The sequence below is a fragment of the Acartia tonsa genome, chromosome 15 (genome assembly GCF_053477335.1).
Source record: "Acartia tonsa isolate MP-2025a chromosome 15, ASM5347733v1, whole genome shotgun sequence".
Taxonomy (NCBI): Eukaryota; Metazoa; Arthropoda; class Copepoda; order Calanoida; family Acartiidae; genus Acartia; species Acartia tonsa.
Genome location: NC_137274.1, coordinates 8,661,974 through 8,677,404, shown reverse-complemented (window position 1 = coordinate 8,677,404; position 15,431 = coordinate 8,661,974). Strand labels below are relative to the sequence as shown.

The 15,431-nt window shown below is 32.7% G+C and overlaps 1 protein-coding gene across 1 annotated transcript; it reads left to right on the top strand.

The window, feature by feature from the left end:
* The first annotated feature begins 189 nt into the window (after positions 1 to 189).
* Positions 190 to 15,220, top strand: LOC145307275 (uncharacterized). The gene is made up of 13 exons (XM_080149640.1): positions 190 to 285; positions 1,775 to 2,391; positions 3,425 to 3,478; positions 3,749 to 3,830; positions 5,842 to 5,893; positions 6,387 to 6,423; positions 6,941 to 7,010; positions 8,229 to 8,315; positions 9,034 to 9,136; positions 9,647 to 11,327; positions 12,411 to 12,472; positions 12,667 to 12,728; positions 13,657 to 15,220. Exons 2-13 carry the CDS (start codon positions 1,798 to 1,800, stop codon positions 14,058 to 14,060), a joined length of 3,288 nt encoding a protein of 1,095 aa, XP_080005766.1. The 5' UTR covers positions 190 to 285; positions 1,775 to 1,797; the 3' UTR covers positions 14,061 to 15,220.
* The last annotated feature ends 211 nt before the right edge of the window (positions 15,221 to 15,431 follow it).

Below are 15,431 nucleotides of genomic sequence, written 5' to 3'. Positions count from 1 at the left end.
TTAAAAAAAAAATACATTTTAAAAAAAATTTCTTTTAAATCTAAAATACGAAAAATTAGGTTGATCAAACCTCTTGGGGCAAAGCCCCTAGAAGCTGGGGGCGAAGCCGCTAGTATAAATATAAACAAACTGCTTGTTGTTTTGAGACATATGTGTATGCAAAAAGAAGAAAATTGATTTTCAAGTCTTGACTGTTTAGTTTAAGATAATTCTCAAAGTGATAAAGTGTTGTCTGATATCAGATATGTATAAAAATGTGTTTTAAGAGTTTATCATAAATAACAAGTAATCATCTTATAAATAAATTTGGGTATAGTCCCTTTCTTGGCAACGCCCCTTAAGGGGCGATTCGTCTTATTTTTAAAATGGCTTTTGATAGGTTATTTAAGGTTAGGTTAGGTTATATTGGGTTAGGTGCTTGCCCCTCAGGGTTAGGCAATTGGCCCCGCAGGGGCTAGATATAGGAGAAAAGCTACTGTGAAAAATACGAAGAATCGCCCCTTAAGGAGCGTTGCCACGAAAGGGACTATACACATAAATTTGAATGACAACATCCATAACAGTGAACTCAACAAATCAAACGATCAAACAAAATAGTTGGTAACCTCTCTAAATGAGAAGCTAAATGTAAAGGAGAACCATATCAGTTCAGTGGTTATAAAGATTCTATAGTACAAATAGACAGATAGAACCCATGTTACTTTTATATATGGATGACTGCCCTAACTAGGGAGGAATGGGACATTGGAAATAAATTACACAATTACACTGGTATTCAAAGTTTAATACCCCATTTTTTATTCGTTGGCTTTCAAACTTTAAGTAATTTAATTGCATTTTGATTGGATTCTCACAAACAGTAACTTTTTAACAAAACAAGGATGACAACATCCATAAAAGTGAAGCTCTGAAACGGTTGGACAAACGGACATTAACACTTGTAAAGCGTCAGAACTAAATAATCTAATAAGACAAAGCAAAATTGTGAGTAAATTTGTTGAAAAAATTCTTGATACAGGATAATGTTTTTGGACATACTTACATTTTTAGGACTTGATTATAGACTTGCTTTTAATATTGTACTTTGTTTTCCCAGGAATCAGTATATCAAAAATCAGAACAATCGGATGATTTTATCACATAAAAGGTTGTTATTGAAAAAGTTAAAAAATCAAAATGTTTAAAATGGACGTACGGAAATTCTGGTAATGACTATAGAGTTACTACTCTTTCTAAGTCGTACTTAACTACTACAGGAATCATCATGCAACGTTTGAAATCGATAGGGCAATTCTAACAAGCCTAAATTAACAAAAAAAGCTATCTGTCTTGGACGAACGGACAGACGGACGGTCTGACGTACGGACCGACCCTAATTATAGAAAAGCTTCGCTTTTAAAAATATCATCCTATATAAAATGACACTTAGTAAGCAAAACTTCTCCCCAACCCCTATCGAATATAGTAGTATAGTTTTTAGTAGCAAAGCTACTTTCTAATTCACTATACGTCAGTCCGTCCGTAACTCTATGGGGGAAAAGTTATTTTTTCAACTCCTATTCTAGATAGACAGCTAAAATTTTTATGGATTAATTAAGTTTACATTTATGTCTTCAATGCTTTCCAATTACCAATATAAATTAAAAGGTTTCATGATTCATTTTTATTTAGTTTAGAGTTTATTTTTCATGACACTGACCTGTCCATAATTCTTTAGCTACGTATGTCATCCTTGTTCTATTGTTACTAAAAGTCTAACACTAATATTTTTTAGTTTGATTCTTATTATATCACAACATGGCGTTGGACCCACAATCTCCGTCTGAAGTCATGACTCCAAGTTCCCAGCAACCTCCGACTGAAGTCATGACTCCAAGTTCCCAGCAACCTCTGTCTGAAGTCATGACTCCGAGTTCCCAGCAACCTCTGTCTGAAGTCATGACTCCGAGTTCCCAGCAACCTCTGTCTGAAGTCATAACTCCAAGTTCCCAGCAACCTCCGTCTGAAGTCATGACTCCAAGTTCCCAGCAACCTCTGTCTGAAGTCATGACTCCAAGTTCCCAGCAACCTCTGTCTGAAGTCATGACTCCAAGTTCCCAGCAACCTCTGTTAGAAGTCATGACTCCTAGTTCCCAGCAACCTCTGTTAGAAGTCATGACTCCTAGTTCCCAGCAACCTCTGTCTGAAGTCATGACTCCAAGTTCCCAGCAACCTCTGTCTGAAGTCATGACTCCAAGTTCCCAGCAACCTTTGTCTGAAGTCATTACTCCTAGTTCCCAGCAACCTCTGTCTGAAGTCATGACTCCTAGTTCCCAGCAACCTCTGTCTGAAGTCATGACTCCTAGTTCCCAGCAACCATATGGATTCATGACAAAAATGAAATCTCCCATGGTAATCATTTAAAAGAAATCATTATTTAAAAGTAATAGGATTTGTGTCTATCTGTGAGTGCTGAAGGATCTAGCTGATTCCTTATCCAATATGTGTCGCCATTACATTGAGGCTTTCATAGAAGGTTTTTAACGTTTTGGAGTAATTTCTACCACACTTCCAAGAGAAATCGCCCTTAGAAACAAATCATCTTCTCCCCCCCCCCCCTAACCTAACTGATTCTTGTAGTAGTAAGATACGATTTAGAAAGAGTAGCAATTCTATAATCATTTACAGAAAGTTCAAACGTCCAACCAAAACATGCCTAGTTTTTTCTTTTTTGACAACAATTTTTCGTATGTTATATCTCAATTTCTGTGTGTGAAAGATAGAGGGCTATAACTGAATGACTTTTTAAATATGGGTATGACACATAACTGAGAGTTGAAATTTTTTTAATATCTCCATCCTGGCGGGCCAGAAAACCTGACAGGGTCATCCAGGTAAAGAGCTAAAATATTTTTTCGACTTAAATTTCAGGTTCCAGGTATAATCCTGCAGGTCCTGATCCTCTAGGTCTCCAGAAATCTTTAAAAGCCTCCTGAGACCGCAATTTTTGACTTAGAGACTTCAAATTCAAACTTAGGCTTTTCTTACATGTTTACATAACGTATTTAAATTTCATTAAGATCCGCCGCCGTTTTCCCGCCGACTGCGGCGGCTGACAGCTGCCAAGTACAGCTGCAGCCGCCTAAATTTATGTTTCGAGATTTGTGTTATAAAATTTACATAAAGTTAAACATTTTCTTAAAGATTTTTTTTGTAGAAATTTCAGCCCTCCTTAAATTATAAAAAGATTTCCCCACCACCTAAAAAATATGTCTTTACTTTTTCTTTTTTAATCCAAGATACGAAAAATTAGGTCTTGATCAAACCTCTTGGGGCAAAGCCCCTAGAGGCTATAGGTACATGTCTATTACTTAGCAAAATTTTACCCTAAACTCTGATATTTAGTCAGTTTAATTTTTTTGATATCTTTTTAAAATTATTTCAGACAATATTCTTACTGTTGATGTCACTGGCAGATCTTTCCACAGACTTTGCTAAGGTAAATACAGTTACTCAAGAGGCATAAAAACCTGTGATTGTGGGTCACTATGTATCGCATCCACTCGTCAACGAGGTGACAGGTTCAAATCTTGGTCCGACATCCCATCATAACTGAAGACGTTAAATATGGTTCCTACTGCTGCTATGTCAGGTGCGTGATAAAAAAAGGCAAGAGTAGGGGGAATGCCTTGGCCCATAAACAGGCACAACTCACTACCATACACAGTTAGGACTTCTCAGACAAAGGCCTAATGAATAATCTGATTAGGGATGGCAATGGTTGACTAAAGATGTGAAAATAGAGAGTGAACGCGCCAGTTTCAGGTTCTTTGGAGTTTTAGCCTTGGCAGGTAAAATTCAAATAAAAAACCAAGGATGACAACATAAATAAAAGTGAAGCCCTGAAACGAAATGACAGACGAATATTAACTTTTGTAGAGTTTCAGAACTGATTATACAAAATATAAATGTATATTTAAGTTTTGACAAAATTATAAATAAATTTGTTGCATAACTTCTTAAATACAGAATACTGTTGAAGGAAATACTGACATTTTTCGGACTTGATTATTTAGGTGCTTAACTTATAATATTGTATCTTATTAATATAGGAATCAGTACTCCAAAAATCAGATCAATCGGACGATTATATCCCATAAAAAATTGTTGTTAAAAAAGTTGAAACAACAATGTGTTTAAAATGGACGTACAGACATTCTGGTAACAATTATAGAGTTGCTACGCTTTCTAAATTGTACCTAAATCATACAAAGTATCGAAAGAGTCGAATCAAAATTGTATGTAAATTTGTTGAAAAACTGCTTGATACAGGATAATGTTTTGGACATACTTACATTTTTAGGACTTGATTATAGAGTTGCTTTGCTTATACTATTGTTCTTTGGTGTCCCAGGAATCAATATACCAAAAATCAGATCAAACGGATAATTAGATCACATAAAAATTTGTTTTTAAAAAAGTAGAAAAATCAACATGTTTAAAATGGACATACGGACGTTCTGGTAATGATTATAGAGTTGCTACGCTTTCTAAATCGTACCCAACTACTACAGGAATCATCATGCAAAGTTTTAAATCGATAGGACAATTCTAACATGCCTAAATTAGTGAATAAAAGCTATCTATCTCGGACGGACGGACGGACGTACGGACCGACCCTAATTATAGAAAAGCTTCGCTTTTAAAAACTTGTTTGTTGTGATCAATATATTAACAGTATAATTTGGAAATCTATTCCTGTATATGCAATATTACAAAAATAATTTGGTTGTAAAGAGTGTGCAAAAAAATTGCGCTGCTTGTGTTAATAGTAGAACAAGGATGACAACATCCATAAAAGCGAAGCTCTGAAACGGTAGGACAAACGGACATTAACACTTGTATAATGTCAGAACTGAATAATCAGAATGCGACTGTATAAGAGTCAAAGCAAAATTGTAAGTAAATTTGTTGAAAAACTGCTTGATACATGATAATGTTTATGGACATACTTACATTTTTAGGACTTGATTATAGAGTTGCTTCGCTTATAAAATTGTACTTTGTTGTCCCAGGAATCAGTATACAAAAAAACAGACCAATCGGATAATTAGGTCACATACAAATTTGTTGTTAAAAATGTAAAAAAATCAACATGTTAAAAATGGACGTACGGACATTCTGGTAATGATTATAGAGTTGCTACGCTTTCTAACTCGTACCTAACTATAACAGGAATCACCATGCAAAATTTGAAATCGATAGGACAATTCTAACATGCCTTAATTAACGAAAAAAGCTATTTAAAAAAGTAGAAAAATTAATATGTTAAAAATGGACGTACGGACATTTTGGTAAAGATTATAGAGTTGCTACGATTTCTAAATCGTACCTAACTACTAAAGGAATCACCATGCAAAATTTGAAATCGATAGGACAATTCTAACATGTCTAAATTAACGAAAAAAGCTATCCGTTACGGACGTACGGACGGACGGACGGACCGACCCTAATTATAGAAAAGCTTCGCTTTTAAAAATGTTTACTCGCAAGTCAAGTTTTAAATCAGTTTGGAAATTTTAACACGTAGCTCCCTAACTATACGTAGCAGGGGAATCATTCTTATATTTCCAAAAAATAGACTTCTTAGCGGTTCTAACAATGTGAGTAACATTTTTTTACTATTAACACAAGCCGCGCAATTTGAATTTTAAAAATCTAAGCATTTTTTTGGCAAACCCTTTATTTTAAGTGAAAAAGTATGGATTCTGTAATTGTTGCATTAACCATTCTTAAAAATCTTTCTCAACCCATTAACGTTTAAAATGCTATAATATAAATAATTGATTAATTAAATTTTAGCAAACTGGTTGCCTGGGATTGTTGCAGCAATCCACCTTTTGGAATTTCACAGGTTAAACAATTTTAGGAACATAAGATACTTAACAGAATTCAATGAATTATTGGGTATAGTCCTTTTGTTGCACCACCTCATGAGGGGCGTTTCATCGTATTTTCACAGTAGTTTTTCACCTATTTCTAGGCTCTAACCCTGCGGTTTAATCACATGACCCAACTTAACATAGCATAAAATAACCTATAAAAACTAATGGGAAAATACGATGAAACGCCCCTTAAGAGGTGTTGCCATGATAGGGACTATACCCGAATTATTTATTAAAATAAATTAGTATAAATTAATATTTTCATCAAAGGATATTATATGATCAAGCGATTGCAAGTGTCTGCAAAAAATGAGTCGTGTGACGTCAATAGATCCATCTCTTTTCCTTTTCCACTTCTCCTTACATTATTACAAAATTTTATGCATGAATCGATAATTTGATATACTGGGTTGGATGTTATAAAAGCTGAAAATACCATTTCTAATTTTTTTTTATTTTTAGGTCTAACTATACTAATCAAGCTAAATATACACAAAGGGTAATTTTTTATATTTTAAAATCAATAATAATGAAAAAGTTGTTTGTATGGAAATCTTTCAAAATTTTCATTGTTTTGTACATAAAATGTCATTTTGAAATGCCTACAACTTTTTTGTTATTGAAGCTGAAGGCTTCAAATTTGGGGTATTGGATCTACTTGTGGCAGTCTTTCAGCAGTTTAAGCGTTGTATTTCTTGGAGGCTTTCTTTAGTAAAAAAAGCATAAATATGAAGAAAATGAAATAGAAAAAGAAAGAAAGAAAAAACAAATTAAAAGAGAAAAAGATAAGGAAAGATAATATATGAGAAGGGGGAAAGAAAAAAGGAGAAATAAGAAAAATGTTAAAATGATCAAGATATATGTACAGATTTTCAACTAGTATTTCAAAAATAATTTTGTTTTCACTTTTAATATAAAATTAAGCTAAATTTTAGACAAATAAATAACTATTACAATATGCATATAAAAGTAAATCAATAATATAAAATTGCTTATGGAATTATTTGAATGTTTAGCAACAAATCCTGAAGTTTTTTCTTATGATTTTGGTTTGTGTTCTGCTCTACCCAATATTGCCAACCATAGGTAAACTAAATTAATTTTCTTTATACCAAAGAAGTTAAATTTGTGCCTTTCATGTCTAGTAAAAACTTTAAACAACTCTTCCTAAAAGAATAGTTATTTGTCGCATCGTATTATAAATGGCTTTCCGCGGATATAAAATGTACAATTATAAGATTAAAACCAGTTTTTTTGGCCCTGAGATGCTGAAGGCATGGGCTAAAAAAACTAGTTTTAATTTTATGATTGTACATTTTTATATCCGTAGAGAGCTAGATATAATACAATGCTAGACATAGTTTTTTTGTATGGATGAGAACCGGTTCCTATCCACCGGATTTGAATGAATACGAGAAAACATCTATAATCAACAAATAATGATTTAAACAAGGATGACAACATCCATAAAAGCAAAGCTCTGAAATGAAAAGACAAACGTTAATTAACACTTGTGTGTCAGAACTGAATAAACTGAATATTAATGCATAAGTCTATACAAAATTGTAATTAAATTTGTTGCAAAACTGACTGAATATATGATTCTGTTTAAGGACAAACTGACGTTTTTAGGACTTGATTATAGAGATGCCTTGCTTATAACATTGTTCCTTGTTGTAATAGGAATTAGCATTAAAAAAACAGATGAATAGGATAATTTTAACATACAAAAATATGTTGTCAAAAAAAGTAAAAAATCTGATTGTTTTAAATGGACGTACAAACTTTCTGGTAACAAATATAGAGTTGCTGCTCTTTCTAAGTTGTACCTAATTGACTAAAAAAAAATGTTAAAAAAAAATTCAATCATTAATCAGACAATTTTCATTATTTACTTGCAAGTTGAACTTGTTAACCACCCTCACATTTTCCAAAGTTGCTACTAAAGTACAAACAGTAATTTTGCATTGTATAATAAACAGCTTTCCACGGATATAAAATGTACAATTATTAGATTAAAACAATTTTTTTAGCCCCTAGATGCTAAGGCATGGGCTAAAAAATCTGACGATTGTATATTTTTATATATTCATGTAAAACTGGATATATTAGGATGCTAGACATAGTTTTTTCATATGGATGAGAACCGGTTCTAATCCACTGGATATTAATCAGTTTCAAATGAATACAAGGAAAACAAATATTATATTTATATTTCCAAAAACTAGAGCTCTAAGAAGTTCCAATGACAATTTTGCTCACCCTTTAACAATTATAATATGTTTTAATCCTTAATCATTACAGGTTACATCCTGATTCTGTGGCACACTGGAAATCCTGAGAAAGTTTTCTTTTATGAAATATTGACACAGATGACACTGGGAATCACAGGTAATTTAAGTTTATTTTTATTTTTAAGGATTTTAATCTAAACATTGTTCAAAAATCAATAGTATATGTTGGGCCTTAACCCTGAATGGTCAAGGGGGGGGGGGACTAATGCTAATTAGGAGATTATTTCTATTATTATTTCTTATTGTATTAGGAAAGACAGTTTTAGACACACCCAGTGCATTGTTTACTTTAAAGGCAGTTGCTATATAATACAAAAACCTTAGCATGTTTTTTTTTATCATGGTTCATAACTGTTTTTATCTGGTAGAACTATATTGTAGTTGTTGAGGAATATCCAAGTTTTTTATTTTGTGGTGAGGGTAAATAAATTTAATAGCAGAAGTAAAATGCAGCATAAAGCACATCAAAATTTTTTTGGGGTAGAAAATGTTTATGATGTCATACTATAGAATAGCAAATGAGAGGCCAGTATACACAGTAATTGAACAATGGTAAAATTTATGCTAGCCTTTCATTGGTTATTTTGTTGTATGATGTCATAATCTGTGAAGGGAATCATCCACTTTGAGATATTATATGTTTGGGTGGGGGGGGGGGGGATACTCCCTTGTAATGGATAGGGGTGCCTAGTAGTCACCCCCACACTAGAGGTAAATTCTAAAAGTGGTAATCCCCTCTTTACCTTTCCCCCTTGGACGTCCCTGAACTGTTAATACAAAATTTTAGATGACGACTGAAAACTTTGGTTTTCTAGGTTGTGTTGAGGGTCCTATACAACTCTGCCTGACAATTTATCTCCTACTTGTTGGCCTATTGAAGATACCACTCTATGGATTTATCACCTATGAGTTAGATAAGTAAGATTTTTTTATTTTTTATTATGTCCGTAAAACTGCTTGGAAGATGTTATTTATTCATCTGTTATTTGAGGTTGTATTATGTGCATGTACTCTCAAAAAAACTTCATCTATGATATTATATGATATAAATTGTAATTTAAGCATTTAGATTCATATAACAAATGTAAAAGTGAGGGATATTTATAGAAAAGGAGAAACCAACTTTTTAGGGGAAATGTATTTCTTGGTTGGTATCTAAGATAAATTTTTGAATTAAGCTTTGAAGATTCTACTGGCCAAGTCTCAATAACTCACTTTGCTCTCTGTCTATCAATTGTAATATTGTTTTACTAAATTGTTTTTAACTTATGAGATTATAATCCTTATTTTATCAAAAATGGCATGTAATTTAAGTGTGATTAGACAATTAAAAATAAATGATTTATTAAGAGTCAAAATAGTTAGTATTTCCAATGATTTAGTGATAAAATATTAATCTTCCCAACCAAAATTTAATTTTTCTTATAGGTTTGGAAATGAGGTTCCTCAGCCTGATATTCCAATAATATCAATGTTTTTCTCCTTCCTGAGCATTGTGACTAGCACAGTTAAATTAAACATATTCTATGTGTTTATTGTCCAAATCCGCAAAGCAGAGGACTCAACAAGATATGCCAGCATGACTTCTAAATATCTACCAATGTTTCTACATTCAATTCTGTACAGAGTTGCAGCATACTCATTCTTTTGTGTATTTCTGTTCAACTATGCATATTTTCCATTTTGCTTTATTTTTTTCTGCAATGTTGTGATAGGTTACTACTTTGATAGACCATTAGCTCTGGAGGGACATATAAGAGAAAAATACAATACGCATGTTAACAATCATTCAAAAAATGGATTAGCAAAAGCCCACCAAGAACTGGGAAACACTCCAGTTTGGCTAAACAGTTTTCTAGGGATGTTCACCCCAACTTGTTTCCTATCAGGACCTATGCCTGACTTTGTAGATATTCTTACACCTGAGGAATACAATGAAGTTCAGAAACAACTAGCCAAGCATCAGAAGACAATTCTAAGATGGCAAACAATTACCTCAACATTCATTATTCTGTTCACTACAGGTCTAATTTTTTGCCTGATCAAATTTACAGAAATGAAATACACGCCAAACATTCTCTCATTCTGGGATTTTGACTTGTATTGTGGACTCATAGTGGTGCAGTCAGTTATATCATTGAGCTTTATGATCATTGCAGACAAATCTCTTGGCTCTGAGGTTGCAGTTTCCTTTTTGACAAGAAGTCAGAGAAAACTACTTTTCAAGGTCACAAGTGGCATTTGCTGTCTTTTTCTTCTTGCTTTGCCTTTATCAGTTTGCTTTCTATCAATGAACACATCTCATCCCAATGTTTACATTGTCAGCAAGAGTGAAAATCTTCTCAATCTAGAAATTGTTAAGGGAAAACTAATAAGTAAAGAATTGTCAAAGTTGCCAATACAGCAAAACTCAACAAAATGTTCTGTTTTCAATGATATTGGAGATTTCAATGGAAAGATATTAATCCTGGATCAAGATTGTATAAGTAAAAGTATACCAAGTTTATCAAGTAAGAATGAAATTGAAGAAAAATTCAAAGGAGCAGCTGGAATATTGTTTGTTTCAAATCAAAAATACAAGGACACCCAGAGACCGTGGAATTATCATATTTTTCATAGTGTAACAGAATTTCCAATCATTCTTGTAGATTTTTTTGATGGTCCAAAACTGAAAGAAATGTCTGGTGATGTTATTGAATTGCATGCTGGTGATATTAGCAAGTTACTGCTAGATGAGACCTCCTCTGTCTATAAGAAGAAATGTTCCAGCTTCCCTTACATTGACAGTGTTAAATACAATGTTTTTAATAACAAGGAAAGGAAAGGTTTTTACCTTGGCTGTAAGGGAAACATTAAAAAATCCATCAAAAAACTCCTGTGTCAGGCAAAAGGACGTGAATGCCCAGAAATTGAACACTTTGAAAATATTCTATTGAGAAGAGATCCATTTAAAGCATGCAATGACATGGAGAACAGGCCAACTGATGGGGATCAATTTAAGAATCACTTATTGCCAAATTGGATCTGTACAGATTTAAGCCTCAATTATGATCACATATTCAACAATGAGTCAAAATATGATAGTGACTATTGGCAATTTATTCTGCAGGTAATAAACAAGGATAACAACATCAATAAAGCATAGCTAAACAAATAAGATGACAGCAATCATAATATTACATAAACTAAATATAATATTAAAATCTCAGCCAAAATTTTATGTATATATGTTGTCAAAATCTTATAAATTGTTTTTACATTTTTTATCCTAAAGTTATCACATTAATCCAATTCATGTTTATATAATCTTTTGTTATGCAAGCATCTTTTCAAGAAAATTGAAGAAATTAGTAATATGAAGTGTTTGATAAAGTAATATTCCCCCTTTTTGATACTAATTAGCTGAATGTTTTAAATATCATAAAACAAAGAGGGACAATTTTCTTGCTGGTTTGCAGTAAACATGTGTGTTCTAAGACTTTAAAACAAACAGGAGTAGAACACTGACATTTTGGAAGGGGCGTCGTAGCTCAGTGGTAATGAACTGAGTTACGGTTGTGAGAGTTTGAGTTCAAGCCCCCTTGTGGCAACTCGAATTTCTCAGTCGCTATTCATTCACACAACTTTCCCTTGGTTGTGTAAGAAGGGTGATAATTGGGTAGTTTGGATAATCAATACTAAGTACATAATGTCATTACAACCCTTACCCAAGCTCCTCTGTGGAGAGCATCATTTATTATGGTGGCTTAATTTGGGACACATGCCATACTCAGCGAGGGTGAGGTAATAAAAAGTAGGTACCTTGAGACAGTGGGTCAAGTACTTGTACTTGAGTGTGGACCTTGAGCTGGCCCTGGTGCTAGCATACAAAAGTGTCTGGTCCTACTCCATGACTACTTAGGTCCAAACACTAAGAAACTATGGCTACACACACACACTGACATTTTTCATGGCCGTTGAAATACTTTATGGAAATGTGAAGAAAAGGAGGCTAAACCACAACTGCCACCAGAAACCACTATATCCCACTATTTTTTCCTCTTGCTCACTAAATTAGACAATTTTGAATCGTTAAAGAAAAATCTATTATTTTCTAAGATGACATTTTTTTGTGCACAGCCCATGAATAGGGATTAGTTCTTCTAGCTTATTATAACTTCATAGTAAAATATGAAAAACATGTTTTTTCTAGGATTGTAACATTGAACTGAACACCGAAAGTCTTAAATGGGGACCAGTTTATAAGATGAACAGGTAAAACTAAAGCTCACATTTTTTGAGGCTATTTTTCTAAGGTTAGGTATGGTACCTTTCATTATCCCATATAGCAAACAGGGTTAACAGTATTGTTTATCAATGGTTATTCTAAAAGCTTAATAGAAATTGGTGAAATTTTTTTCAATATTTCTACGAGTGTCAAAAACCATTAACTACAATATTATGTTTAGGGTTGAGATTTCGGAGATCAGGTTTTCCAGACCAACAAAAGATTGTATTGTATTAATAGAAGGTGAATAATAACCATTATTTTTCTCCGGTCTGATAGATAAATAAATAGATAAAAAGATAAATGAATAATTGGATAGATAGATAGATTTATAAATAGATATTTGACTTGCTTGCTTTGTGATAATTACACCTAATACATAAATGGAGGTATATGTTTAGAAGTATATTGATAAATAGTTAACAACAAGAATATATATATCCTTATGATAAAGTAACAGGATGTTTGTTTGTTTATCTAAGTGTCTGTTTGTACTGAAGGATCTCGCTAACCGCTGAGCTGATATGGCTTTCCTTTACAGAGTAGCTTCTCATAGGTCCTAGGAAGGTTTATAGCTATTTTGGGGGAGGGTACCATAAAAGAACAGCACCCTGCAGTGTTTTTTGGTACTAGCGGAGAAAAAGATATTTTTGGTAAATACCTGATTTTAATATAGATTAAGAAAAAACAATTTTAAGTGTCCCTAGTGGCCTCTAGGGGCAATGTCGCAAGTTGTATATAAAGATAGATAGTTTAATATATAATACAAAATAGAACAATGTCTGTCTGTTTGTTTGTTTGTACCAAAGGATCACACTAACTGCTGAACCGATCGGGTTCTTCTTAACAAGGTAGCTTCTCATAGGTCCTGGAAAGGTTTATAACTAAAACTACCCCCCCCCAAAAAAAATTTGTTTAAAAAAAATCTAAATTGAAAAATGGGGGTTGGGATTTAACTCCCCCCTCCTCAAGTGCTCCTAGAGGCCTCTAGGGGGTGGAGCCGCTAGTAGATATATAAATGAAAAGTTAATTGTAATTGAAGATTGCTCTAATGCATGAAACATAATGTTTTCCAAATAATCTTTTGTTATTCAGTCTATGTTAACTATATATAGTAATATGGACAACCATTTTGAAATATAAATATAAATAAATGATACATCATTACTAGTGGTACATCAGTGCTGGAGATTCATAGTTTTTGGTGATAGAAGGTCTACTAATAAAGGAGGTAAATATTATTGTGATAATAGTAAGATTATGAATAATATTAGTCCAGACTGGAAGGGAGCAGGATGGTATAATTTCAATTTCCAACATTCAGAAGGTACTAAGTTAGCACAGTCACCTCCAGGGTATGGTCATTGTGGTACAGGGTATACTGGTTGGTCAAACTCAACACTACCAGATAAACCTGCTGATAGTGTGAATATCAAGATATGCTTTAATGGTATGACTAATGATTGTTCTTATTCAAATAAAGGTAAAGTGACTAATTGTGGTCCATACTATGTCTACTATCTTGAAAACACACCACGCTGTGATTCAAGATACTGTGCAGAAACTAATTATTAACATGGATAAACATATTAGTTATTAATATTATAATTAGTTATTATGCACTAGACAACGTATGATTATCCACATTAGTAACTTTACTTTACTTAAACAATCATTATCATTATCATAAGCATTATTATGATAGTTTGACCAACTAGTTAGGTAGACCTTACAATGTTAATAGATGTGCTAATTTATATTACTAGTAGGGTGTTGGAATCTATACCTTCCCTTACAGTCTTCACTAGTCTAGTAATATGTTTGTACAATATTATCTTATGAATGTATCAAAACAAAATTAATTTAGTTTATAATTTTTCAATTATTTGAGTTATAAACTTTAAACCAAGAATGACAACATCCATAAGGAGCAATACTTGAAAATCGTGGATGGGAATATATACAAGGAGATTTAAATAGTATTGGAGAAAATAAACACAAAACCTTATTTTATTTTGTATGATGACTGACAGACCGACGACCAAAGTAAATTAAAAACTGGATGGGAACAATGGGAAAAATCATTTTGAAACTGACATTTTAAAAAGTTTGAAAATCAGACCGAAAACACCAAAGATATGGGGAAATATGTAAAAAAAATTTAAAATGATTCACAGGAATCAAATGTGTCCCCTTATCATATCTTATGGACAGATTAATGGACAGACATGACGCTATTGATAAAGTATATGAAATTGAATTATGAAAACTTAGTCTATAAAAATCTATCTATTTCTATTTTTTAAAGCTAGCGGCTACGCCCCTAGAGGCCTCTAGTGGCACTTTGAATGTTTTTTTTATTTAAAATATCTATTTACAGAAATAATTGGTTTATGTTTCGTTGGAGTCTCTTTTTCGGGAGGGGTAATTTTTTTCCAGGGGCGATTTTTCCTGATAGGGTGGTGGTACCCTCCCCCAAAATAGTTAAAAACCTTCCCGGGACTTATGAGAAGCTACCCTGTTAAGGAGAACCCGATCGGTTCAGCGGTAAGCGAGATCCTTCGCTACAAACAGACAGACAGACAAACAAACAAACAGACAGACATCGTTCTACTTTGTATTATAGATAATCGATTCCAGCTCTTTCCTTTGAGATATTGATGCTTAGATTAATTTGAAATTGAAATATAGATTTTGATACAGAATTATAACTTTATGATTTAATAGGATTATGAAATTGCTTAATGCGATAATTATTTTATTAAAATATTTTCACTTTAATTGTTCTGTGTAATATAATAAAACTGTATGAAATATAATTATCTGAGTTATAAAGATGTTTTTCTTTGATTATAATATTGTTTACAAGCTAGGATACTTTTAATTTACTTGTCTGTGCAGTGGTAAGTCTATAAAGGTCGTTTTATTGTTTGTTAAAATAGCTTT